The sequence below is a fragment of the Wasmannia auropunctata genome, unplaced genomic scaffold, assembly GCF_000956235.1.
Source record: "Wasmannia auropunctata unplaced genomic scaffold, wasmannia.A_1.0 LD335328.1, whole genome shotgun sequence".
Classification (NCBI taxonomy): Eukaryota; Metazoa; Arthropoda; class Insecta; order Hymenoptera; family Formicidae; genus Wasmannia; species Wasmannia auropunctata.
Window position 1 is genome coordinate 171,587 of NW_012027562.1, and position 25,644 is coordinate 197,230.

Here is a 25,644-nt window from a genome sequence, read left to right on the forward strand (position 1 = left end):
AGAGATGTGTATAAGAGACAGTATATTATTATATATATATATAATAAATAATAAACTGCTTAAAAATTTGTATTTTCTGATGTTACAAATTTCTACAATGATCTCACAAAAAAACGTATCTCACTTGAAAATTTTACCTGTGTATAAAATAAAAGCATATATAATAGGAGCATATATAATATCACATTCCGTAACTTTCTGTTAAAAACAGGACAAAGTAGAACTGCTCTCTTGTCTTTCTGCCGAGGAAGAAAAAATCCGATGTGTTTTTCTTATGCTTTGATTGCAATCACGACAATATATGTCGTATACATAGTCTTCCTGCAAAATTTCTTTCTTTAACTATATTCATTCGCCACGTTTGAAAATTGCAATATAAGAATTTTATAATCGCATACAAATGCCTGTAAACATTTAATCAAAGTAAAAGTTTGTCTCATTTTAGCTATTGAAATAATGAATATTTACCTCGGGCAAGGTAGATGTTTATTCATAATGCTCGTGAAACCTATCGTCGTGGCCCCAAGCCTTGTTCCTTTCCCTCGGCGGTGTTGTTCTAAACGAATTCGACTTTGCATTAATATTAGTTCCTTTTCTGGATTTATCCAGTGCACCCGAGCCGCGTATCGCTCTCGGAACGCTAGAATTCTTCGAATAATTACTATGCTCGGATACATCACTTTTGGCTTCTTCTCTTACAATTCGTTGACTATTCTCAACTTCCCGCAGTTGATTATCTAGAACATGAAAAAGTTGTTGCTCAATGATATGCGCGACGATAGCGAAGGTATTATTCGCGGCGCATATTTATATAATTTCTTTACGTTTAATGTTGTCGGTACCATTTTCAGTCTTTATCGCTGCGACCACCTTCAATTCCTCGTGAGAAAACGGAGGCTCAAAAGAGAGAGACTTGATATTCGAGAAATAAAAATGTTTCACCGCGTCCTTAATTTCATAGTTGTTGTTGGCTAACTCTATGATCAGCAGTAACGCCGCGTAGTTTTCGGGGCTCTGCAGATTATCCTTTACCACCAGTTGCCTGATTGTCATTATTAAGCTTTCTAATCCACCCGGAGACGCCGCATAAAGATCTTTACCAGATCTGAGTATCTGAGAACGAGATCTCTTAATAATTGTAACATCACGCTTTTGCAAATGAACAAGCTTCGTTGTTTCATCCTTTCATTCGCATTTTCATTTTGTATTCAGTAAAATCTCACCTGTATCATGATGAAATAAATATTATCCTTAGGATTGTCTTTCACCAGATCTTCCAAATATTGAATTAACGGCTCGGCCAGTATTTTCAATCTAGTTCCGTCGCTCAGTTTCATGTGATAGTAAACCTCTGCATGAAGTAAGATTTTATTGGCGAACGTCTTCCTATCCTCTAGTCTATCTTTTTCCTTAGCTAAAAAAATGACAACATAGGTATACAGAGATAGGATATACAAAATAAACACAGAACAGGAAATCGAAAGAAGCAACGCCATGAAATACCTACACATATAATTATCCTGCAAGAAACGTAAGAAGCGGCTTCGTATGGTGTTCTTATTATTATCCTCTATCAGGGCGATATTGTTATCGCTGAACACCACCGCTATTTTCGTGGTCAACTTCGGGAGCATGCTGTATGCCCAGGGGTGTACGGCCTGCTTCCACAGGGAGTCGCACACGTGCCTGAAATTCATTGACTTTGCGTTAGGAGATGTCGAAACGTGACGGCTGCGTCACCCTGGACCCGGTCCAAGGGGGAAGCTCGCGCAGTCACCTTAGACTGTCCTCGTTGACCGCGACGGTCAGCAGGTCCACGATCTCCTGAATCAGCTGCGGCGGGATGTTGTCGCGGTCGTCGTAGGAAACTATCTTGTCCATTATGTCCTTCTGGATCTTGTTGTGTTGCCCTTCCACCTTGTTGGTGTCGAGCATCCCCCCTCCTCCTCCTCCTCCTCCTGGTCTACGTAGCCCCTGGTCCTGGCCCTGAGTGGACCAGCCGCGACCGCGACCGAACGAAGTCATCCTCGGGCGCTCGTCAACAGCCTAAATCCGACACGGAAGACATGCAATATACACACGTGCAAGTATGTCTCTGGGATAACCAAAAAGTGACGCGATTCAAAGTACTTATTGGGAAATGGACGGACACGTGGGACGCAATCTGATTCAACCTGCACTCACTTCTCTTCCAGATTTTCAAGTTGTATGTATATACAGTTACGATGCGCGACCGACATGAACCAACGGGGTAAACAGGCCAAAACAGGGTTCCGCTTCTCACCGCAGTTGCACCGTGGCGTTGCTGTCGCTTGTGCCTGGCGCTCCTGCGCTTTTCTGTACCTGCTGCGTAACAGGTGTAGCACCATTACGTGACGTTGGAGCGAGAAGGACAGCAAAGTGGACAGCAACAAAACGAGATGTGAATCTTAAAAGCTCCCCGCCGAATGTCCCGTAGTAGTGTAGTACGTTTTGCCTTTTCGCCTCTTCCTTTCCTACCGTCGACCTGTATTCGCGACCGCTGTGTAGTGCAGAAAGTGTAGAAAGTGCAGAACGATGCAAACGATGCATCTTTCGCGAATTGTCGATATGCGACGGTTGTGCGGCGGTGCCGCCTGCAGTCGCCGCCAGCGACGTCGCGCGTTTAAATTTCTCCAATTCCGCGTCTGTTTTTACGGATGAATCGCGATACGCGGTCACGCGATCTCCGAGGTTCCGGAGGTATTTGGCTTAAAGGAGGTGGAAAATTAATTACCGAGAAAGACCGACAACGAATTGGGTTGGCATTTTAACCTCTCCCGAAACGGACGAAAATTAAATCGTGCGCCACATAACCGTACGAGAAACCAGGTCGTATGGCACCTTATCTGCAGTTACATACTCCGGTAAACAAAACAACAAAAAAAAACAAAATTGGATATCGCACCGTGCGACGCATCTGCGTTCAGATTTCTTCGTCCTGGTCCGAGGATTGCGAATCGAAGCTCGTTACGCTTCGCAATTATATCCTCGCTCGAGTGAATTCGCGTGCGATATAGCTAGAAAAGCCGGGGACGCGGAGAGTTGCGGAATATACCTCTTTCTCCGCGACGTCGGCCAGCGTAGCGTATCATCGTTGATCTGACAGTTCGATAGGTGCTTAGAAGCGATAATTGTGCAATTTTGTACTCGTCGAGGAATTATAGGCTGCACGACAGCAAGCTGGAGAGGCACGTAACAAGCTACGAGGCCGATTGTACGCCGGTATAGAAATCTGCCAATCTACTCCGAGTGACTGTACAATTAATGATGGTATAATTTTATTTGTAAAGCTATTTATAGTGCACCTGTCACAAATGGGGCACCATATTACAGTAGATGTCCAATTTGAAATTGGCCAATTTTAAATTGGCCAATTTAATACTGGAGATTTATTTATTTCGAGTATTAAAAGCGCTGTGGTTGTTCAATTAATCACTATTCTATTCAGTATTAAACTCTCTTTCTGTAAGGGCAGGTAAATGAAAACAAAGTTCATGTCTCTAAGAAAGCAATTAATAATTATGTAATTTTAATCATGTAATTTTATTTTTGTTAAGGATTATTTCTAATGTACACAATGCTTGCCTGTGATAAAATCTAAAACGGAGTACTAGTTAAAAATGCGAGGAAGTTAATGTCCATTCCGGGAAAACCGTGATAATTAATAATCGTGCAACTTAATTTATCAAAGATTTAAAGATGTGTGCCATCAATTGGACAACAAAAATTAATGTAAAATTATTTGTAAAGGATTTATATATATATATAAAATTTGTCTGCCTAGCTGGAACAGGATAAGGCAGCAGAGAACCGGCTGAGGCAGTAGAGAGATCAATATCGGGAAATCAATCAAGGAGGAGAGTTGTGGAAATTAATTTGCGTTAATAATTTATGATACGGCCGAGCCGCGGAGGCTTATTGAAAATTTTCCTGGACAACTCGGACTTGCGCATGCCCGCGAGCGCTACCCCGGACCCGACCGCCAATCGTCAAACGATACGATAATCCGCGCAGCGACAAACCTGTCAGTCATCGTCGTCAGTAGAGCCTAGTCATCGTCATCGCGGCCATCGCGTGACCCGCCTGAATGATCAACGTCCCAACGACAGGCGTCAACAACGGCAGTCGACTCTCGGCAGTCCGTCGCGGTTTGCAGCCAACACCGCAGGCCAGCAACACCACGCCACCGCTAGTGCAGCGCTTCGCGACGGTGGACCGGAGTCGCCGCCGTGACAGTTAGTAGTCGGCCAGTCGTCGGCCAGGTACGCCACACGCTCGCGCTGCGCCTGCGACGACCGCGAGTACCCGGAGTGTTTTTCTCCTCTCTTGTTTTTTTTTTATTGCCAGAGGGTATTGGACCCGTGATATCGGCGAGCAGCCGAGGAGGCCCACGCGTCGCGTGTCCTCAAACAAGGACAGGATACCTCGAAGGGAAGAGGGTATAGACAGAGGAGTGGACCACGTCGCGCTCGCGTCCGTCCGGGGGAAACATGACGACGGAGGAGAAGTTCAACGCCGCCGTGAACGTAATCAGGAGTCTGCCGAAAAACGGTAAGACCGACGTCCGCGACGTTGCTATCGCGTCGGCGGGCGGCGTTATCACGGCGTTATCGCGCGACTTGTGACGAGTTGGCAGTGGTGCGCACATCGAGAGCGGCGGACGCCGCGTCTCGAAAGCGAATTTCTTACGCGTATATATATATATATATACACACTGCTCACTCGGAAACGCTCTACCTCTCTCTTACTGCAGTCGCATCCGCGCGGTTGCATTCGCCTGGGTACACACGGCAGATATCACACGGGCGCTAGTGCAATCGCTTTTTTTTTTGTCTTCCACGCTTGTTGATTTCTTTTCCTTTCTCGCCTCTCTTCCTTCGGGTGTATGAAACTTTACTTAGAGGTATTGCGTGCTGGTTAAAGTCCACCGCGTTAAAGTCCGTCGTCGCCGATATATTTGTCGTCCTCGCGCGAGAATTTTCGTTCTCTCGCGTTCTCGCATATTTATTCACCGACAACGAAGAGGCGATAATTAAGTACACGCGCTGTATTGCGCGTATATACGCGTATAGCGTCGTCGTCGTCGGCAGAGCTGACTACGGAGAATTATGTAAATTTTTTTCAATCTGAATACGTTTGAGCGACGATAGCAAAAAGCGACGGTAAAATCCCACGCGATGTATATATAAGTTTATTAAACTCGTTTATTAAAATCTATCGGTTACATGATCGCGGACTTCTTTTTCGTTATCGCAGATGTTTTTATTATTATACGGAAACAAACACACGAAGATTTTGCATGCGCCGTTACGCGCAGCCGTGCAGAGAAATTGGCAAGATCTAATCGTGGTCCGAGGAAAGTGAATGTTCTCTAGTCAATTTCGCATTCGCGGCGTCGAGAGCGATATTAGGATAAAAAATTCCATTTCCGCGAGTGCACTCGCGCACTCTACGGAAGAAGCCACCATGTTCCGCCGCGTTGTCCGCCCCGCTGGACGGCTTCACCTTTGAGTCACTACGATGTCGTGACGCGAATGCGAAATAGCCTTCACACTCGATAATAAAAAAAATTTTGAAAAAAAACCAATTTGCTGATTTGCATTCTTCGAACGTTATTATAATGTATAGCTTGATAGGAAAGATATACTCAAGTATTCTCAAGTAGAGTCATTCGGTTTCCTCTCGTTATAAAAACAAGATTTTTTTTTATCGTCGCTTGATATTTTTAATTCTTTTATGAAAAGAAACGAGTTTATATAATTTTTGAAAGTTTTTTTTCTTTATTATAGGAACTGGAATTAAATAATTTCGGAATTTCTTTTCAATATCTGTAAATTAAAATAGTGTCTCGATTAATATTGCTGTTTTATTATTCGTATTTATATACGTGCATTTTTTTACTGTTTAGCCTTGATGTTGAATATTGCACGTACAAGTATACTTTCCAGTCACTTCATATAGCTAAGTGACTGTATTACTCCCCACTTTACTTTCTAACAGTGCAAGACACGCTTAGTGGTTAAAACTAGAAAAGTTCCTCTTCACTGATCACAAAAAAGTAACTTGTGTTGCACTAAGCGATTATGAAATTTTGATAATAACCGCTTATTATTTAGCGCTAATTATGTTTTTTTCAGGTCACTGACGAAGTACAAATTATCTATGTCGCATAAAATTATAAATTTTCATTTTTATTCCACGCGAATATCTCGATACTTGATCATTTTGCTGCGCCTTGTACTATGAACTTACGTATTGGCAAAAAAAAAACATGTAGAGATATATAATTGCAACGGTAAAGTGTAAAGTGCATCATGCATTTTATGTAAGAAACGCGAACTTCATTTAGACATATGCATTTAAGTTTCTGATGAAGATGCTTTAATGAGGCATTACCTGCTGGATAATGAGCTTTTGCAGTAATTGCTATAACAGTTACTTCCTATTAACATTAATTTCTGAGATCATGAATTTCATTAGAAATACAATTAGAATTTTTTTTCAACGTGTACAAAAATATTTGTTACTAATATTCAATGCGCTTTTTTTTTAAGACTATATCATGTGATAAATTACTATATTATTAATCTGTTCCGTCATGCCTAAGAAAATACTCTTCAGCTAGGGGGTCAAGGAGATAGATGATAAAAACATCGTTGTATCTCCGCTTGGTTAATCAGGAAAAACGTGAATTTCGATTAAAGTTATATATCTTATTGCAACACGTTTGGACGCTATTATATTTTCAAACAATTTAAAATAAATTTTAATTTAGCAAGAATTAATAATATAAAAAGAAGTATTTTGCAATTCTTTCTGATATATGTGTTTAATATATATATATTACGTTTCAGGATCGTATCAGCCCAGCCATGAGATTATGCTGCGTTTTTATTCGTACTACAAACAAGCGACCGAGGGACCCTGTCAGCAGTCCAAACCCGCGTTCTGGGAGGTAGTGAAGAAAGCGAAATGGGACGCGTGGACACGTCTCGGCAATATGAGCCGTACGGAGGCCATGAATAATTACGTGGAGGAACTGAAGAAAGTAAGTACATTAGGATTTTATAGACGAACCGAAGCTCACGTAAGACGAATGTATTGAACGAGAATATCATCTTCGCGCTTGCAGATTGTCGAAACAATGTCCTACACGGATAACGTGGCAACGTTTCTCGGCAGTCTGGACTCCTTCTACGAGAGCGTACCGGCTGAGGATTTGGAATTACTCGTGGGACCAGTACTGGAGCGTATACGCTCCCAACCGGGATCACCGTTGTCTGGTTCACCATTAGGTTCATTTTCTTTTACTTTTTGCATTTCTTAAATTTTATATAATTGATCACATCAATCATCAAACGTTAACGTAATCATCTGCTGCACACACGCATATTTCAAATAATTACAGAATTGTACTATTGAGTAAACCTATAATTTGAATCGGATACCAGGCAATAAGCTAAAGTATTGCATTTATATAATACATGTTTACCAGAGATCTAAATTGCGGATATTAGAGCGAAAATATCAGATATCTATTTGGACACTTGAAGCGATTCTCCGCTATCAAAATTATCAATGTTATTGCGTAGTATTATAACATGATAAGTAAAGTACCTTTCAAAATTCTTGGAGCATATTACAATATCATCGCAAAATAATTTCCTCTTACAATTAGTGTAAAGTTTATTTTCTTGTTTTATTAGTGTCTAGAGAAACATCACCCCACAGAGTGATGAATGCTTCTCGGCATATAACGAGTAGTCTGGAAACCAGCCCGACCAGCAGCCGCACTGCGAGCCCGCTGCCACAGGACACTGACGGCGAAGAGGAGGAATTTATAGACACAGTCGAGGTACGTGTTTTTAACGTTACGTGCTTCGGATTACGTCAATCGGTCGGTCTTACGAATAATTCGATTTTCTTTGCAGTCGGCGCCGGAGAGAGCGCAGAAAGATACACTTAAGTCCACTAGTGCTCAAAAGATACCAGCCACGGCAAACGGAATTGATCACTCGAGTACAGAGAACGTTATAAAAGAGAGCACCGAATTGACCAATGGATACAGCAACGTCAACGGTCACGCGGAGGCGGCGGTGTCGGAGGGCCATCGGGAGAGGGGTAGACAGAGAACGAAGAAGGACGACAATAAAGTCAACGCGGAATTCCTGAATCAGATCGCGACGACTATGCAGCACCTGCAGAGAGATCTGGATCGCATCACGGCCAGAGTGAGAGGTTTGGAAGGGCAAGCCCTGCAAGCGCTGGCGCCGCAGACAGTGCGTAACATTATCATTTGTATATCTAATTTCAATAGGGAAAGTAATGTCGCACTTTCGGTCTCTTTTGAATTAATAGAATGAGAAAATAATATTTCTCGTTTCATTATTCAATTTATTTTAATTTGTCGCGTGTAAAAATGCTGATGTCAATATTTATTTATTTTTTTTTTTAAGGAGCACACCGCTAGACGCAGGTATGCGAAATGGTGGCCGTTGCAAGAATGCCCGCCGCGCTTGTTTGTCTTACTAATCTTATGGCCATTTGTCGCTCACTTGCTGATCAACTTTATGCAGCGCTACCGCCAACGAAGACTGTGATGTCACGACTTGTTATTCCTACGCAGCTGAGAGCCCATTGCCCAGCGGTCGGGCCACTAACGTTGAGTTACAATAAAACGTGCAGAGATATTTTTTGTTTAGTTTTATATTCCTTATAGAGAAAGAAAGAGAGAGAGAGAAAGAGACGAAGCTGTCCTAATGCAATCTGCGATTACATTAGTAAACGTGAATTGTGATAAAATCGACTAGGTCAATCTCCGTATATTTTTGCATATGCGGCCTGTTTCGGAAGTTGCACACTTTCTCTCGACTGCAGATTCACACCGCTGAATAACGGGTCGATTGATCCACGGCGAAAGTTCGATTGAAAGACACTTTTGTCTGCAGTTATGCTAAGCAAGAGATGAAAATGCCTTAATATTTTGCTTCTTACGCATCTTTTCTTTTATAAAACGATACAAACGTTATCCTAAAACGCGTACAACGCCCTTCTTGTTATGCATTCAGGTTTGTTTGTATTGTTTTATAACGAAATGTCTATATGATTTTACTTAGTAGATGTACGCACAGTTTTACCGCATATTTAAAAATATGGGAAATACGCATAGATATGTGTAGAGTTATTTTATTCCTCGTGTCCGCTTTTTAATGTTTATATTTTAGAGGGAAGTACGTGACTTCCGGGACAATCTGTATAAAAAGTATATAAAGATATATAGTTCTATTAATGTTTTCTAAGGTGGATTGTATGTAATATATTTAGCTCTACAGTCGAAACACAGATTGTAATATATGCATACAGGGAAAGTAAAAATCTTTTTGTACATGCGAGCGTGTACAATAGTCAGTTGTTATATGTATTTTACGTGTGAATTATGTGGGTTTTTTAAGAAGAAAAAACAACGGGGGCTTTTCAAGTGTTTATACACTACCGGCACTGCGACAACAATGATAAATATTACTATTAATGGATGATAATTCTAATTTCAAAGGAGCATTTATACGTACCGAATAAATAATTGCGATAAATTTTATGTACATACGTGCAATGTACGTACAATGAAAATATACAAATTTTTAATTATTATCAGCCAGGATTTTTGTCCTACATGTATGTGTATATATATATTTTTTAACTAGTAAAAATTATTTTACAACTAATTCGCCCGCCATTGTTGCTACAGTGAGAGCGTCCGTTCCCTTTTAGCCACACATTTTTTCCGCGGAGGGAGAAAGTAGAAAAGGAACAAAGTAGAAAGTGTAGCTAAAGTACTAGACCTCTCTTTATGAGTAGCAAGTCATGTATACATATAAGATGAGTCAGCAAGAACATTTTCCTGGGACTAAAAGCTGCAAGAAAATAAATAGAATACAACTCGCTTCACAGAGAACGAAATGTGTTAAAGCAAACGTTTTCGCTCTCTCTAAACAATTTTTTTCGTAATTTTAATGCAAGATTAATGATGTTCCTTTCGATAAAACGTTACGTATTTCTGTATTTCCATCGTATATTTCCTGCTGATATCAAAATGAACTTCAATCGTACGTTCTAAAATAATCTCAAAAAATTATCTTGAAAAATTAGAATCCAACAAGGAGATATCATTTAAACTCAAATATTTGTCTCAAAAGCTCTAAATTTACTAAAGCTGTATTATAATTATTATCAATAATACATTAATTTTTAAGCTATATCATTTATATTAATATGTATACATACGCAGAATATTAAACATTTTCGGAAAATTAAAATCCAACGAGAAGAGATATTTTCAAACTCTCAAACTCAAATACTTGTCTCTTTAAATTTAAAGCTGCTATTTTACATCGGTATTTGCATTAATTTAACTAAACTATATAATTTACATTGATTTATTATGTGTCAGGTAAAGAAAAAATGTAAAAAAAAAATAGCAGCTATCCAAGGTGAGTCTTCCTATAAGTTCTGAGTTTTATGTTTTTGCAAGTTTCATGTCCTCACGACGATTCATCACGCTGATTCATTCACGCCACGCGCGTCCAATGTCAAGTGCCAGCGAAGAGGACGATGCTTTACGCGGCTCGGCGTGCACGTTGACCCGCGTTCCCCGTTTGCGAGAACCCGTCGTGCAACTCCGCCGAGCAACGTGTTTGCGTAATGTAAACCTCCCCCCCTTCCCTGCCCCACCACTATTCTGGAACAGCTGTTAGCTTGCAAACTGCGCTTCTCTCGTCTCTCTCCCCCCCCCGCTCCACCGTGCTGCTCCCGTTGCACTTGACCACGTGACCGTGCATAAACGGAGAAAGGAAGGGAAGGGACGGGGAGACAAGGAGGGAGAGACGCGATGCATTTTCTACGCCGTAGACAGAAACAACAGAGAAGTGGAGGACGATAGGGCGCGGAGAGGGGCGAGGGGAGGGGGAGGGAACAGCAAAAAGATTCCAGGACGGTGGGAGCAGGGAGAAAGCTCCCGGTGGGAGGGGATCGACCTGACAACCCCGGCGACGCGACGCGACGCGGGATCCTTTTGTGCCTCCCGAAGTGTGTGTGTGTGTGTGCGTGTGTGTGCGTGCGAAGTTGCGCGCACTTTGTGGACATACTACATATGTGCACACATACGGCCACTCGGTTACCTCACCGCACGTCGAAAATGTGCGCGTGGCGGAAGGCGGACATTCGGGCCATTCGGGGATTCTGAAAAGCTAAGCTAAGCTCGCCTCCGACTGGCTCCGGGTGAGCCGACGTCACGTGCGGTCGACACGTGCGACCACCGCCGCCGCCGCCGCGTCGCGTATATCCAAATCGACGCCGAGTCGAGATCGCCACGCTGACATGGACACCGGAGCGCCGTTCCTCGTGCTCGCGAGCTTTCTCGCCGCCAGCTGCTCCGGCGCCGGCGACCTCGACCTGGGCACGATCGTCTTTGCAAATATTGTAAGCAAATTCAAGTCACGCTCTCTCTCTCTCTCTCTCTCGCCGTTTCGCTCGGTGTTGACTACTCGACGCTGTCGTTATGTGTTTGACGATTTGGCGCTCGTTTTCTTCTATCTTTTTCTCGCGCTTTTATCATCAACTCCAAGTACATAATATTTTTATTTCGCAATATTGTTTTCTGTTAATATAGACGTTCTCGTTGATTTTTTTTTGTCATTTCGACATGTGTTATTTATATGTTTATTTCTACATGCTTCGTAAATATATGCAAATTTTTATAGGTATTTTTATTTTTCGCCTTAGCATTTCACGCTCAGATGACTCTCGAAACGTATTGCGAAAATATATTATAATAACGAAGCTCTTTTTTTGTTTACAGTTATACAGGCACGGAGACAGGACTCCTATTGCGCCTTACAAAAACGATCCTTACAGAAACGAGTCGTTATGGCCGGTTCCATTTGGACAGCTAACAAGCGTAAGGAAATTAATTATAATTGACAAATGTAGACACGCGCAGTATTATTATTATGCGCGGCAAGGACACATATATTTTGCTTTCCAAGCATTAAAATATTTTTTTCCTGGGTGCCTTATCTTATCATAAACGTTTCTTTGTGAAACACGATACCGTGAAGTTTGCTCTGGCACAGTCTTCGGCCACTTGGCAAAGGCTTCTTTCTTCATAAGGAGGACAAAGAAAATAGATTATACATTGGGTAGAGTTTTAAATAGATCAGGCATAACGGACATGAGAGAGAAAGAAATTTCACAGAAACAATTAGAATATATTAGAATGTACTAAACCAATTTTAAAAATTACTTTTCTTGCTGTATATCGTCTTTCTTAGAGTGCCTTACGCGCTAACTTTACTAATACTGAATGCTCGAACCATGTAGATTGGGAAGCACCAACATCTACTTCTTGGACGCTGGCTGAGGAAACGATATGCCAATATTTTAAGCGACCTTTACACGCCGTATGAAATCTACGTTCGAAGTACAGACGTGGATCGCACTCTGATGTCGGCCGAGGCGAATCTCGCGGGTCTCTACCCGCCGGTCCAGACCCAAGTGTGGGACGACAAGATCCGATGGATGCCGATCCCTGTGCACACCACTCCTGGAGAACAGGACCACGTGTTGTTGGCGAACAAGTATTGTCCGCGATACCAATACGAGCTGGAGAAGCTCTTAACGTCGCCGGAAATGGAGGGCATAAGAAAAGCGAACGCGAAGCTCTTTGCCTATTTAACCGAGCACTCCGGGGACGATGTATCTTCGTTTAAAGAAGTTGAACACCTATACGATAATTTACATATCGAGGTATTACATGTCGAGATAGTAATTCTATATTATCAGTTGTGTATACTTTTGCATATCACAGTTTACTCATTCATTTGAGTAAGCATTCATCGATTAAGCTCACTTCGGTTTATCATTGCAGACGTTGTACAACAAAACTCTACCGCAGTGGACGAAGTCAGTGTATCCAGAGAAACTGAAACCTCTCGCTGTACTTAGTTTCATGACCGGGGCCTACAACGAGATACTTAAAAAATTAAAATCAGGTAATTTTTTTAATCTCGCTCACTTATTCGTATTTATGTATTTTAATATAATATATTAGATAATATTTTAATATGTTTATTAATTTTTCTATTTATTAATATTTTTATACGCTTTCAAAGTCGTTTTGTTAATTTTTCTTAATTATATTGTCTCACACACACATAATTTAACTTTAAAAATATTCGTGCAGGTCCATTGCTTAAACAAATGATAGATCACATGGCCCTGAAAGCGCAACGTACCTTGCGACCTGACCGAAAGCTATGGATATATAGCGCTCACGATCAGACCATAGGGAATTTGCTTATGACTTTGGACTTGTACGAGCCTCACACTCCACCTTACGCTGCTACGGTTCTCATCGAATTAAGGACAAACTCGGAAAATCAGTATTTTGTAACGGTAAGAATTTTGTTTAATATTAATATGAAATATTTTGTTCAATTTGTAATTATTTTAATACATATATCCTTTCCGTTGTCCATAGATTTCTTATAAGAATACCACTGAGGAACCGTTACTTATGACGTTACCGGGTTGCGCTCCTATGTGCCCTTTAAATGATTTTATTAATTTAACGAAAAACGTTGTACCTGAGGACTGGGAAAGAGAATGTTTGATAGATCGAAATGAAATAAGTTCTAGCGATGTCATTGGTAATTATCAGATTTAACATTGCATTAAATGTCTATCTATAATTTTCCTTCTTCTACATTGCGCAGCATTTCAGTGATATTTCGCCAAATTACTATTATTCTTTAGATTGCTCATCAAGTTTTCATTATTTTTGTTTCAGCGATCCTGACATCGTCCATATTAATGCTAATTTTATTGGTCCTAATAATAATCGGCTTTATGTACTGGCGTCATAAAAGAGAACACAGACAGTATTATTATCGTTTAGCATACAATGGCTATAATGATGCCATATAACGGGTATTTGGCAAAAACAATTGGTATGGCGAAGTATTAAAAAAGGTATAGGTAGGTTAAATCATTGACTATTAACGTGATGAAATTAGAAAGAGAGAGCAAGGCATTTTTTTTACAATCTTACAATTTGGAACAAAATGTTCGATATATACATATATATTTGACAGCTAAATTATTAAATCATTTTTAATTTTTTTAATTGTACATTTTATTTGGAGGAAGCTATTTTATAAAAAATGACATAATTTGATCATTTCTTCTTTCACTTATCGTGAGGATACTTTTACTACTGTTGTAAACAGGAGCCATATTTTCTTGTTAGTAATCATACATTATTTGATGTAATTTATTATATATAATTTATTACATCGATATTATGATGACTATTATTACCTATATTATAGGCCTAGACTTTTACTCATTTTTATGAAATATTTTTATCTGTGTCTAAGTCTCGGCATTCCTTCAGAAAGTTTGGTTTGCTCATTCTTACGATAATAACTTATTTGAAACTGAGCAAGATCAAAGTCCGACCATCGTGATAATAATGTTTTATATATCGATATATTTTAAGAAATTGTAAACTCTCGAATAGACAAATATGGATATCGGGAAATTTTAGAAAATTATTTTATTTTATCGAAAGCGACAAGTAATCAGGTACTTTTATAAAACATGCGTATTGCTATTTGTAATAACGCCTTATATCAAACTTGAAAATGCATATATATATTTATAATGAATGTTCAACGTGATTAATCTCTGGTATATTACGAAGTACTATACAATGGACAAATTTTGCAACAGAGACTTGTAAGAGACAGAACTTCTATTTCATAGAATAGCTGCACAACTATTGTTACGGTTAATTGTCTGATTCATGTGATATCGCAGTGATTGTCTAGTCTACTATGTATCCGAGCTTGAATCTTTTTCGCGAGCTTCTTCATACAATGACGTAACAACTTTCAAAAGAGAAACAGCTAATGCAGAACACTGCCCGTAAACAAATTTTTATTTACAGAAATTCGGTCATTTCAGTGATCGTACAAGGCGTGGTAGCAATGATTGTAACGCAGTATATTTGTAAAGAGATACATCTTTTTCTAATTTTTATATGTGCGTAATGTTTAATTGGAAATTCCGATTTTGCGAATTTTGCGATTGTACACCTGCGGGCTATAAGTGAAAAATGTGTGAAACATGTTCCTGTTTTAAAATCGACCATACAACTTAGTTTTGTCGATTAAGTGCGTGTCTCAACTTATTTTAGAGTACTTATAAATAAGAAATGTAATGCGCATATTTCATTAAGAATATTTTTGTGATACTTCAAGCAGTAGTGTGATATGTAATCGGCGAAAAAACTGTCATTGCATTTGCTGCTTTTTGCAAAAGAAATTGCGGATATTACTTATTTTGTATGCAAATTAATAAAAATTAATTCATACGAAATAGTATTTACATCATTTCACATATCATGTAGTGTGACTGAATAATTATGCGTGAAGATTAAAAACTAGATTATAAAATTACATTTTATTTCAATATGATATAATTTTGAATATATAATTTGAACAAATATAGATATTACAAATATGTCAATGACTTTTAAAAGATATAACGTATAAAATACTTGTACACATTAGTATCGTGTCGATTTGTGCCAGTTGTCTTTCATCATTGATGCGAATTAATTATTTGAATTAATATTTGAATTCTGCCTTCATATAATGAAAAAAATTGCACATTTAAAAAAATTCATGATGTAACGAATTTAACGATGAAATATCAATGCAATGCATCAAGCACTAAATATTACCTCTTATTCAATTATGCAATTGAAAACAGACTCTTTTTCTGTTCCCCTTGTAGTAATACATCGTGTACACATATCCAATGCTGATACATTTGTTGAGTTATTACCATTCTGCTATAGACGTAAAATTGCCACTTTCTTGAATAGTAAATGCTGGATTTGTTCTGTAATATATTTAATATTTAGGATAATTTCAGGATATTGCGTGCGATTCTTAAAACTTGGCCTCTAATTGAGGCAGGACAAATTTCGACCGTGGCATTCTTACCTTCGTTACGATAAGTCAGCCTTTCAAATTGATTTTCAGACTTTTGTTTGTTAAAAATGTGCATGCAACGAAAAGAGTTTTGGTTAATCACTCGTCATACAGAAATTTATTTTTAGGGAAAGAGAGAGAGACAAGAAACATACAATGACGTGACGAAACTGAACAGTAGTGTAAGGGATAGGAGCGACGACGTTCCGGAATGTATTCGTTTAATAATGATGACGAAGCGAACTTCATGGTAAAAAAGCACCATCGTTTATTTATTATAAAAAATATATCTTTCACTGATACACGTACCATGGGACATCATGCTGACATCACGAGACAGATGACACAAAGCACCTTTCCGACGCGACATTGTTTTTCACGTGGAATACAAAGGTCGCATACTGTCTCACACATTCAATTGCATTACTCCGACTAAGTGTTTAACGAGGTTTCCGACGTATTGTGAAAACTATGAATGAAGAGAACTCTGTCTGTAGTCATGAGCGTGTATTTACAAAATTAGCTTACGTTATTTCGCAATTCTATGTACTTCTCTCTGCTTAAAGATCATTTAGACAGATTTGACGCAATACTGATTAATATCGGATTATATTCAAGAACCTTTGAAGGAAAGCTTGCACTTTAAATTATTATTGTAAACGAGTGCTTGTGTATTCACATAGTGTAATATGAATGTAAAAGTATTAATATTATATATACTTAACATTAAAGCACATGCATTGGTTAGAAGTTATTTTTTTTAAACAAAAATAGTTAATTTTAATAAAAATAGTTAGAACAATAATTAATATAACAGAGATCTCGGATAAAAATACGACGAGAAAACGTTACAGTTAAAGAAGCACTTGAACGTACCAAGTCATATAATTTGTCTAATCAGACAAAGAATGTAATTATATAATAATAAGTATTCAAACGCGTTTTATTATTAGCAGATAACAGGAAGTCAGTTATCTTTTTACAGGTGAGTCGCAAAAAGCAAATGAGTCACAAATAGATCTACTCAGCGGTTACTTGTTTTAATTCGGCACGCCAAAGTTCTCTCGTGGAGCAAATTTTACGTTTCCAAACTAATCACCAACTATTCACCAGTTTTTTCCCATAATTGTTAATGTCACGAAAATATGTGTTCAAGCAATCTGTATTTCATTAAATTATCTTTCAAACTAATCTTTAAGCGCTTCTAGTTTAATTTAAAAAGCGAGTCGAGAGATATGTATCTGTTGCAATCGCGCTTGGTATATGATCGCGTAACAGCGAACTTAACGCGAATGCAACACACTATGTAAATATGCGTTTTATTCATAAAAAAAGTCAGCAGAATCCATTTTGAGAGCTTCGTAAAAGATTCTGATTGTACAATTCAAAGCACACAAAAGAGGCAACCACGCACCACACTAAATACGTACAAGCTAGATTAATCTCGATTGCATCGAAATATTTCGCATATAACCAATACATGCAAAACTACGTTGCAGCTCTCCCAATTTCTGTTAAAACATTTCTCGCCACGAAGACAGATGAACACGTGATTAGTGTTGCTTGACGAAATTACTGAATTACTTTAGTCACAACTGCGAATGAAATGATCGCCAAAACTCTTACCTGGCATAAACGGCGGGATTTGATATGCCGAGCGTCGGACTTACGGGCGTGCCAATGTACTTGGTAACGAACTGCAATAAAAAATAAATGTATATCGTATTATTTATAAAAAATAAAATGCATTATGTTAGATATAATTATATCAAAGTGTTGAAAAATTGTGAGCTAAAATATAAATGTACACGTACCCAATTGTTACCGAGGGAGGTTGCACCCATGCTCACAGCCATGTGAATAGCCAAATAAGCGCAGAAAATAAGATACAGAATCGCGTATACAGCCATGCTTAGGTATATGGCCCAATGATGGGGCAAGTCTTCCTGGGCAGTTTGTATCACGAAATATACGTTTATAACGATTACTAGGATCGACAAAGCAGTCGACACGATCTTATTCACTCTGCAACAGAAATAATATAATACGAATGTAAAGAAGGGAGAACTGTTTTTTCATATGTTAAAAAGAGACAAAGCTATACGTACATTCCGTTTCGGAATTCACCCATGATTTGAGCGCTGCTCGTGAAGGCGATTGTCGGCAGGGTGGCGAACGGCAGTTGCAAGCTCATGATAGCGTTCAAAACGTCGTTCATGTTGCTCAAATTGTTCATGTCGGCGAAGAAGGCTACCAGGAACGTGGGAACTATGGCGATTGTACGAGTGAAGAGGACCCGCTTCCATCGCGCCCACTGCAGATTCAAGAATCCTTCCATCGCGAACTGGCCGGCATAAGTGCCCGTCATTGTGGACGACTGACCGGCGGCCAGGATACCGACGGCCCATATATACATTGCGGCCGCGCCGAAGGTGCAACCAAGGAAGACTCCTCCCTTATAAAGATCCGCGTCCAATGTCGCGTTGTTTGTCTGGAGATTAGAGGAAGGAATATATATGAGAAAACGTTTATCTAAAGAATTGGCTAAGAGGAACAGTATAGCTTAGGCTATTAAAGAATTAAAAGACACTTACATCAAAAGTCTCTATTCCGAGGGTATAATTATTCGCCTCGCAAACTTTATGCTGTGGAATAAAAATTGGAATAGAAATTAATTCAACTATCTTCCCATTTACAATTACCTAGTTTTAATAACTATACTTACAACATCGTTATTCGTCTTGTTAAAAAGGCCATGAGCAAATACAGCCACGACAAACACGTTGATTATAAATGAAATGAATAGCGCAATGCAAGCCTCAATGAAGTAATACATGTTGGCATCTTTAACCTTCGCAGGCTGTCTTCGGTCGATGTCTCTGGACTAAAAAATAAATAATATTATATATAAATAATATGTACCATTTATATACAAATGCGTTTCAGGACTCGTGGAACAAATTTCAGGGAATCATGGCAGATCTCGCCAAAAGAATCAACTTTTGCTATGTCCTCCGACGTATTTTTAAGAAGTTACGCGTCCTTGTTCGGAATAGCTACGTCGAGATATGCAATCGATCGCGCGATAGCATTGCGCGTGACATCTGACAATATTAATTCACGTTTTTGCTTTCCTTTTTATTATTTTTTATTATTTTGCAAAAACAAGATAAAAAAGACGTGAACTAATATTGTCTGGCGTCATGCATGACTGAACGCGTAGCTCCTTAAAAATGCGTCGGAGGACGTGGGTACTTTAATGGAAGTTGATTCTCTTGTTGAGATCTACCGTCTCCTAAAATATATTCCAAAGGTCCTGAAATTCCCTGTACATTACATTGCGTATAATTATAATATATACTGTTTATTCTTACTTTGACCAAGGCACTGTGGAGGTACAAATTGTGCGGCATAATAACCGCGCCGACGATTCCTACAGCTTGGAGCAGCACCTTGTTATCGTAATTCATTCCATTGTACCACGGAACAAACATACCTCTTACAACGTCGATTTGAGAAGGCGCGGAAACGACGTACTGAAACATCGAAAGCCATTGTAGCGTACAACGTGAGACTCACGTGCAGAGCAAATGCGCACCAAGTATTCTGAAATAAATGTACCTCGTAACCGAAGGTGACAGCCATGATCGCGATGAGAAGACCGAAGAAAAACTCCAATTTCCTCAGTCCGTATTTATCCAGGAATAAAAATGTGAACGTGTCGACTACTGTGATAAGTACGCCGCCCCATATAGGAATCCTGAAACGCGATTTTCCTCAGCACAAACTCTTTGTACAACGTTATTTGTTGTGTTATTATTATTTATCTTTACAAATTCATAGTGAAAGAAAAAGAATAAAAATAAAGATGAAGAAAGAATAAGAAGAAAGATATGTATAAATATGAATAAATGAAAGACAAAGGTGTGCGATTAAACAATATTTGCAACGTAAGTAAGCAAACATATAATATGTATATCGGGCGGATTATAAAATTTTTATATGTAAGATTTTTTTTATTCCTCATTATATTGCGTATTTAAAATGACGTTTTTACGTTCTCAAGTAGAGATTACGAATTTTGAAATGTCCAAGATACGCCCGGGGAACGTTTCACATACGCGCGTATTAGCTTACGTGTGCTAGAGATAAATATTTAGCAATCAGTCATATCAGGCACTTACGCTTTATTAGATAAGAGGTAAAGGGCAATAGCCGTTCCTATTACCTCCTGCATATCGCTACCAATAATCGCTATTTCAATCATTATCCATAAAATTAATCTAGGTACTTTTTTGTATTGTCTGTAACACATCTCCGCCAGATGTAGACCGGTCACTACGCCGAGGCGCGCGCTGAGTCTTTGCATAACGAGACCTAGGATAGTAGCGCTTAGTAGTACCCATAATAACTGAAAGCGAAGACGTCAACAAGGAATATCATTACTCGAAACAAAAAAAAAGAAAGAAGTAGGATAGTCGAAAGTTTGCATGATAAGTAAAGTAAATAAGTAAAGTATAAATAAAACTGCAGATTGCAGCAACTGATTTGCTCTTATATTTCAGATCGCCAGGTGTATGTATATATGTATACCTTGTATCTCGCCGTCACTCCGGACTGTAGATCCGATTCTATGTTGCCAGGATCCAGATAGGCTATGGACATTAAGAAGCCAGGCCCCGTGAAAGCCCATAGTTTTCTAAAGCTAAAGCCCGTCTGCGAGAAAGAATTACGGTCCACATTTGAGAGTCGCGAAGGGTAAAAATGATGGAGTCAAATTTTCAAGCGCTTGACTAACGCTTACAATTACAAAATAATACACATTAATTTTCTCTATCTCACATTCATACTAGCTCTTACTACTATCTCGTATTGTCTCATATTTCTTTGGTTTTAGACTATATAATCTTATCTCGCTTGCGCGTCTCATTTCTCTTGTTGTCCTACATATATTTATATTGTGCCTCGCACATTCTTACCGCCTTACTCAATCACCCACAGTACATACGAGGGTACCAAAAAACTTACTCCTGTTTCCGGCACCTGTACCCTCTCGTCGGCGAAGTAGGTCTGATTGTTGTTGACCGACGACAGAGAGGTGTTCTCGGTGGCTGCCTTTCCCGCTCCCGCCTCTGACTCGTGCATACGTTGATGCGGCACCGTCGTGACGGTGACATCGTCACTGGGCTTCACGTCGTAACTATTATTGTGCATGGTGTATCGATGCGACACTCTAAAAAAAACAGAGAGACACTTTGACACTTTATGGAATACGCAGTCGACTACCCGTTCGCGACAAAATCGGATGCCAGCGTGATGCGACCGAGAGAAGATGAACTCTGACGAGGCATGCATGGGTCTCCGTATAAAGAGAAAGAGAAAGAAAAATATTAGATAACCCGTCAGAGACGGTGACGTACGAAACTACTTATTTAGAGGAGCAGCGGCGTCCGGGCGATAACGTGCGCTTCCTGGATCGTTGATTGCCACTGTGTGATACTAACGAACAAAGGAACGGACACTATTTACAACGAGCACTGTCTCTGGATTCGTCGGCGCCGAGTGTTTTCTCGATGGCCCGTGGGAAGCGAAACGGAGTGTCTCCTCGGAATATCTCGAGATCCACTTTGAGGAGAGGAAGTTAACGAGATCGGGCGGTCGAAAATCACGTTGGATCGACAGGACCCCTCACGTTGCGATCCGTGTGTTACGATCACCAACGCGTACCGCGAAAAATCGTCCGCCAGTAGTTGATCACCCACTGGCCAGCTGTTGAATGCAACGAGCGCAGTCGAATGCTGCGAACTTGGCCGAGTAATGTGGCAGGTTGGAGCGGGGGACGCTGTCAGGGACGTGTAGCGGAGCATAAAATTCCGAAGCGGGCCAGAATTTTTGACGATTAAGCTTGACAAGTTAATCGCCAATCAATTAGAGTTAAAATTAAAATTGGTTAAAATAAAAAAAGTAATTTTGAAGAACAGCTTCGACCGATTGATTTGCACGATGGCGATCCCGTGGCAAGAAATCGAAGAAATTATAAATGTGCGTTTCGAGAGAGCGTGCGCCCGCGACGAGAGGGATCAATTGTTCAGGTTACGTCACTGAGCGCGCGAGTGACGTCAGGCATTACAAAAAAGAAATATTCTGCGCGCGGTCTTGGCTTCACGAAAAGAGGCCGTGACACGATCCTGGGAGATCCCCGGGTTTATCGCCAACGGCATTAAATTACGCGGAATACGCGTGTCCTTCAACCCCTCGTTCTCCTCTCTTGTCCCCCCCCCCCCCCTCGCTATAGAGCATCTTCCGCGCGCATATCATAATTCGCACGCATCATAGTTCCGGAATATTGCAGATTTCGCGACATTCCACGACGATTCGACACAACACACAGTCAGCGGTAAAATGTAACAGAATAGTAAGAATAAAACGAAAGAAATTAGATTTCAATTTAAAATAGTTTTCACCATTAAATATGTTTGCGTTTCCAAATAAAATGTTTCTAAAAATTAATCATCTTTACGTGTTTTCAAATAAAATATTTTAAAACATTTTAAATGAAAAAAAATTTAAAAACAAAGACAAGAAATAAAATATTTCAATATATCTTCTAAAATTTAATTAACCATTTTGAAGTGATTTCTATTTTGTGTGATCGCTTATATAAATTATCGATGTTAGAAAACGAAAATGTATACGCGCACAATTTGTGTATAATAACGTAGATATTTAGACGGAATATAAAAAGTTATAACATTATTTATAACATACAACTTTATAATTTTTTTTTCATTTACATTATGAGCAGGGCAGAGTAGTCTTTCAGAAACATCTTTTAGAAGCGCATTTTGCCTAGGAATTTTACTGTGAGCAATAAAAAAAATATCTTTCTGCTGCTTTTAAGTATCCATAAATACGAAAATAACAATAATTTAAATATAGAAGCTGTTCAAGTGAAAAGCAAACTCAAGATGATCGAAAGAGCGATGTCCTCCAAAAAAAAAACGTACATTTTATCCGATAGCGCGAAGAGATAATGCCTTGCTTGACAATTGCCACGTAACTTGATATCGGCATATTTAATATTGTTCCGCGATTAGATATCGATCGAAGATGTAGACGAGTAGAGTCCATTTTACCAATGTATCACGATGTTCGACACCGAAACTAAAATATCTCATAGAAGCACTACGATAAGTAAGTTATCACGTAGAGATAAATAATGAAGATTGCTGCATTTCAATTTAATTATCTATCCTGTCACATAGAAAGATATAAGAAAATATTACACAATTAATATAAGAGATCAGTGAGAATTTTTAAAGATAAGAGAGAATATTAATTATAACATTAATAATTAATACAGGAAAATAAATTTTTCGGAGTATGAATTTAAGTGACAGATGATTTTAATCGCGATAAAATAAGTAACGTGATAATTATACGTGTACGTGTAATAATTACGTGTACACGTATACGACATATGTATGCATGCTTTATCAATCTATTTCCTTGTCTTCGTTTAAATGTAGAAAGCAGAGAGAAATTATAATATCCATCAGGTCTAACTATCAAGTGTAAAACGATCGATGTAACAGCAATATGCGCGATAAGCTGTTGTTTCCAACCAGTTGTTTTCTGAAAGAAGATAAACTACGAAATGCAAATTATCGCAATTAAAGCGCTTATAGCAGTTGAATTTTAAATTTGGCACAATGTAAGCCAAGGTGGCCGAAAAAAAGAAACAAGTGAACGTTAGACAAAAAAACAGGTCTCGTCGACCTTACGTAACTCTCATTCTTATTATATATAGTTAACGCTAATTTTCTCGAAGGATGCGAGATGCGAGATGAAATTTACAGAAATGATACGTTAATTTAAGAGACTGATTTTTTTTTATTAATGCAATAGCACCTCGGAAAGTGGTACCTCGATGAAATTCCGATTAACTTTAATCGCGGCGATCAAATTAACTAGCAGAATTGCTCACGGCAAGCTTTAATTTCTGTGCAGTTCGCTATTCCTAATTCTTAATCTTTCCATGTGCTTATATAAAAAATAATAAAAGGAATTAATTCTCTTCACGCTAACAAACCGCTTACAAAATAACAGGTGATACTTGACAAAATAATTATCATCCGCGATTACATTAATCGGAGTTGGAGTCACTGTTAAGTAACGATTATGATAAATTATCTTCCTTCTGATTGATTTTAATTTCGGTCAAGTTCTCGGTAGCTCGCTTAGACAAAAGTACATTCGATTGGCATCGATTTACGACACTAAATAACGAGAATCATGACTCACTGTCAGCCTGGTAATCCCGGAAACGAGGAAAAGTCGAACGAAATACACGGAATGCATCCCGCCGATGGAAAATAAATTATTGTATTGTCTCATGCAAGATGGGTTTTTGTCGCTTAAAGTGTCTCCGGACCGTTATTCATGTATAGTAGCTATATATATAGCTAATAAACAATACAAGCTCCAGGAAACGATTTCGAAAATCTTTCTTTTCCTCCGTGAATCACGAACGCGCGAGGCAAAGAGTCAGAAGTCAAAAGTTAAATTCTACACGAGCGATTTGTTAATAAAGTATATCATCGTATAAAAACGCAGATTCAGATAATTTATTAACGACCTCGACGTCGCAGATAGGGACGAGGAAACTGCCGAGCGGATTTAATCGGGGGGGATCTGTCGTAACTCCTCGACGCGTGTTCCTGCTCTTTAAAATCTGGACGACAGTGTATAGTGTGAATGCGTCATATACACCTCACGCACGCACACACACACACTCTCTCCTACTCCGCCCGTCCGAACTGGACCAAACTCTCACCGGCGCGGGAGGCAGATACCGCACGCAGCCATAATCCATATCGCGTTATTATAAGCACTCGCGGACGTCCGGGCGGCTCGTGCTCTCGGGGGGAAAGTCTCCGGGGGAGTCCAGGAAACCGTCACCGGGGCGGCGCGTTCTCGCTCGCGAGCGCAGACCCGTCGAGCCGACGGGTTCGCAGGTACTCGCGAGGGTGTGGTGCGAATTAAGATAACGCGCGAGACTTGTCCCGACTCGTCACACGCTGATAAGGTGGGGTCCCGTGAGTCGCGTTCACGCCCCGATCCGATCCTCCGATATCCGTCGAACGAGAGGTAAGCGCGACGAAGCGGAGAAGAGGAGAGCATCCTTCGGCGGCTCCGTGGAGAGGCCCCTCGACGAGTCGAGTACGTACCTATAATATATCCTTCGGTAGATCATATATATCGCGTTCGTCGCATATGCCTGGATGTCCCCGCACGTAGGACAGGGAGTGATCGCGAAGTGACATAATGACAGCTCGGCGCGATGTCTCATGCCGTGAGTCATGAGGCCTGTTTTTTTTTCTCTTTCACTCATCCGTCCAGCTTCTCTTTCTCTGTACAGGTCAGGCCGCCGGATACCCTCTCCTTCCTTTCTCTCTCTTCTTCGAGTGCAGAAAGTGCGGGTGCCGTGCCCGAAGTGCGCGTGTACTCTGCAGCCTCCGCAGGGTCGTTGCCATTACGCGACTGACTGCTGTCAAAGTCGAAGCGG

At 39.7% G+C, this 25,644-nt stretch overlaps 4 protein-coding genes and 1 long non-coding RNA gene across 14 annotated transcripts; 3 read left to right on the forward strand and 2 right to left on the reverse strand.

The window, feature by feature from the left end:
- Positions 1-39: 39 nt before the first annotated feature.
- On the reverse strand, positions 40-2,278 carry LOC105457238. Of its 4 annotated transcripts, XM_011701796.1 has the most exons (7): positions 2,131-2,278; positions 1,778-2,046; positions 1,508-1,686; positions 1,224-1,414; positions 825-1,113; positions 469-737; positions 40-404 (listed from the first exon to the last, which is right to left on the reverse strand). In XM_011701796.1, the coding sequence occupies exons 2-6, from the start codon at positions 2,023-2,025 to the stop codon at positions 487-489; spliced, it is 1,158 nt and encodes a 385-aa protein (XP_011700098.1). In that variant the 5' UTR covers positions 2,026-2,046; positions 2,131-2,278; the 3' UTR covers positions 40-404; positions 469-486. The 4 variants fall into 4 exon arrangements, with proteins under 4 accessions (XP_011700098.1, XP_011700097.1, XP_011700096.1 ...); XM_011701795.1 differs by having other exon boundaries at positions 40-321; positions 1,778-2,278; XM_011701794.1 differs by having other exon boundaries at positions 1,778-2,278.
- A 218-nt stretch (positions 2,279-2,496) lies between these two features.
- On the forward strand, positions 2,497-4,466 carry LOC105457237. Its single transcript, XR_975372.1, has 3 exons — positions 2,497-3,291; positions 3,806-4,283; positions 4,369-4,466. It is a non-coding gene; the product is annotated as an uncharacterized LOC105457237 (long non-coding RNA).
- A 6-nt stretch (positions 4,467-4,472) lies between these two features.
- LOC105457240 (acyl-CoA-binding domain-containing protein 4) lies at positions 4,473-9,669 on the forward strand. The gene is made up of 6 exons (XM_011701798.1): positions 4,473-4,572; positions 6,876-7,069; positions 7,154-7,316; positions 7,728-7,876; positions 7,953-8,300; positions 8,478-9,669. The coding sequence occupies exons 1-6, from the start codon at positions 4,512-4,514 to the stop codon at positions 8,619-8,621; spliced, it is 1,059 nt and encodes a 352-aa protein (XP_011700100.1). The 5' UTR covers positions 4,473-4,511; the 3' UTR covers positions 8,622-9,669.
- Positions 9,670-11,034: 1,365 nt separating this feature from the next.
- Positions 11,035-15,456, forward strand: LOC105457243 (prostatic acid phosphatase). Its single transcript, XM_011701809.1, has 7 exons — positions 11,035-11,496; positions 11,876-11,974; positions 12,397-12,822; positions 12,944-13,067; positions 13,259-13,470; positions 13,556-13,724; positions 13,865-15,456. Exons 1-7 carry the CDS (start codon positions 11,395-11,397, stop codon positions 13,999-14,001), a joined length of 1,269 nt encoding a protein of 422 aa, XP_011700111.1. The 5' UTR covers positions 11,035-11,394; the 3' UTR covers positions 14,002-15,456.
- Positions 14,999-25,462, reverse strand: LOC105457242 (protein Malvolio-like). 7 transcript variants are annotated; one of them, XR_975373.1, is made up of 13 exons: positions 25,307-25,462; positions 21,105-21,309; positions 20,670-20,792; positions 20,261-20,487; positions 19,698-19,836; positions 19,451-19,612; positions 18,802-18,960; positions 18,671-18,721; positions 18,185-18,567; positions 17,891-18,101; positions 17,703-17,773; positions 15,824-15,984; positions 14,999-15,725 (listed from the first exon to the last, which is right to left on the reverse strand). XR_975373.1 is itself a non-coding variant. In XM_011701805.1 (13 exons), exons 1-12 carry the CDS (start codon positions 25,438-25,440, stop codon positions 16,104-16,106), a joined length of 1,890 nt encoding a protein of 629 aa, XP_011700107.1. In that variant the 5' UTR covers positions 25,441-25,462; the 3' UTR covers positions 14,999-15,984; positions 16,089-16,103. The 7 variants fall into 7 exon arrangements, 5 of the variants coding, with proteins under 5 accessions (XP_011700107.1, XP_011700105.1, XP_011700109.1 ...); XR_975374.1 differs by adding an exon at positions 16,386-16,545 and having other exon boundaries at positions 14,999-15,984; XM_011701805.1 differs by adding an exon at positions 16,089-16,128 and having other exon boundaries at positions 14,999-15,984.
- Between the last annotated feature and the right edge of the window lie 182 nt (positions 25,463-25,644).

Coding starts and splice junctions, on each gene's coding strand:
- LOC105457238 (XM_011701796.1), bottom strand. CDS start 2,025: ATGACTTCGTTCGGTCGCGGTCGCGGCTGGTCCACTCAGGGCCAGGAC. Junction 1,687..1,777: donor GTCAACGAGGACAGTCTAAG/GTGACTGCGCGA, acceptor AATGAATTTCAG/GCACGTGTGCGACTCCCTGT. Junction 738..824: donor TGGTACCGACAACATTAAAC/GTAAAGAAATTA, acceptor TTCATGTTCTAG/ATAATCAACTGCGGGAAGTT.
- LOC105457240 (XM_011701798.1), top strand. CDS start 4,512: ATGACGACGGAGGAGAAGTTCAACGCCGCCGTGAACGTAATCAGGAGT. Junction 4,573..6,875: donor CAGGAGTCTGCCGAAAAACG/GTAAGACCGACG, acceptor ATTACGTTTCAG/GATCGTATCAGCCCAGCCAT. Junction 7,877..7,952: donor AATTTATAGACACAGTCGAG/GTACGTGTTTTT, acceptor TTTTCTTTGCAG/TCGGCGCCGGAGAGAGCGCA.
- LOC105457243 (XM_011701809.1), top strand. CDS start 11,395: ATGGACACCGGAGCGCCGTTCCTCGTGCTCGCGAGCTTTCTCGCCGCC. Junction 12,823..12,943: donor ACGATAATTTACATATCGAG/GTATTACATGTC, acceptor TTATCATTGCAG/ACGTTGTACAACAAAACTCT. Junction 13,471..13,555: donor AAAATCAGTATTTTGTAACG/GTAAGAATTTTG, acceptor CGTTGTCCATAG/ATTTCTTATAAGAATACCAC.
- LOC105457242 (XM_011701803.1), bottom strand. CDS start 25,440: ATGACTCACGGCATGAGACATCGCGCCGAGCTGTCATTATGTCACTTC. Junction 20,488..20,669: donor GAGTGACGGCGAGATACAAG/GTATACATATAT, acceptor CTTCGCTTTCAG/TTATTATGGGTACTACTAAG. Junction 18,722..18,801: donor ACAAGACGAATAACGATGTT/GTAAGTATAGTT, acceptor TTTATTCCACAG/CATAAAGTTTGCGAGGCGAA.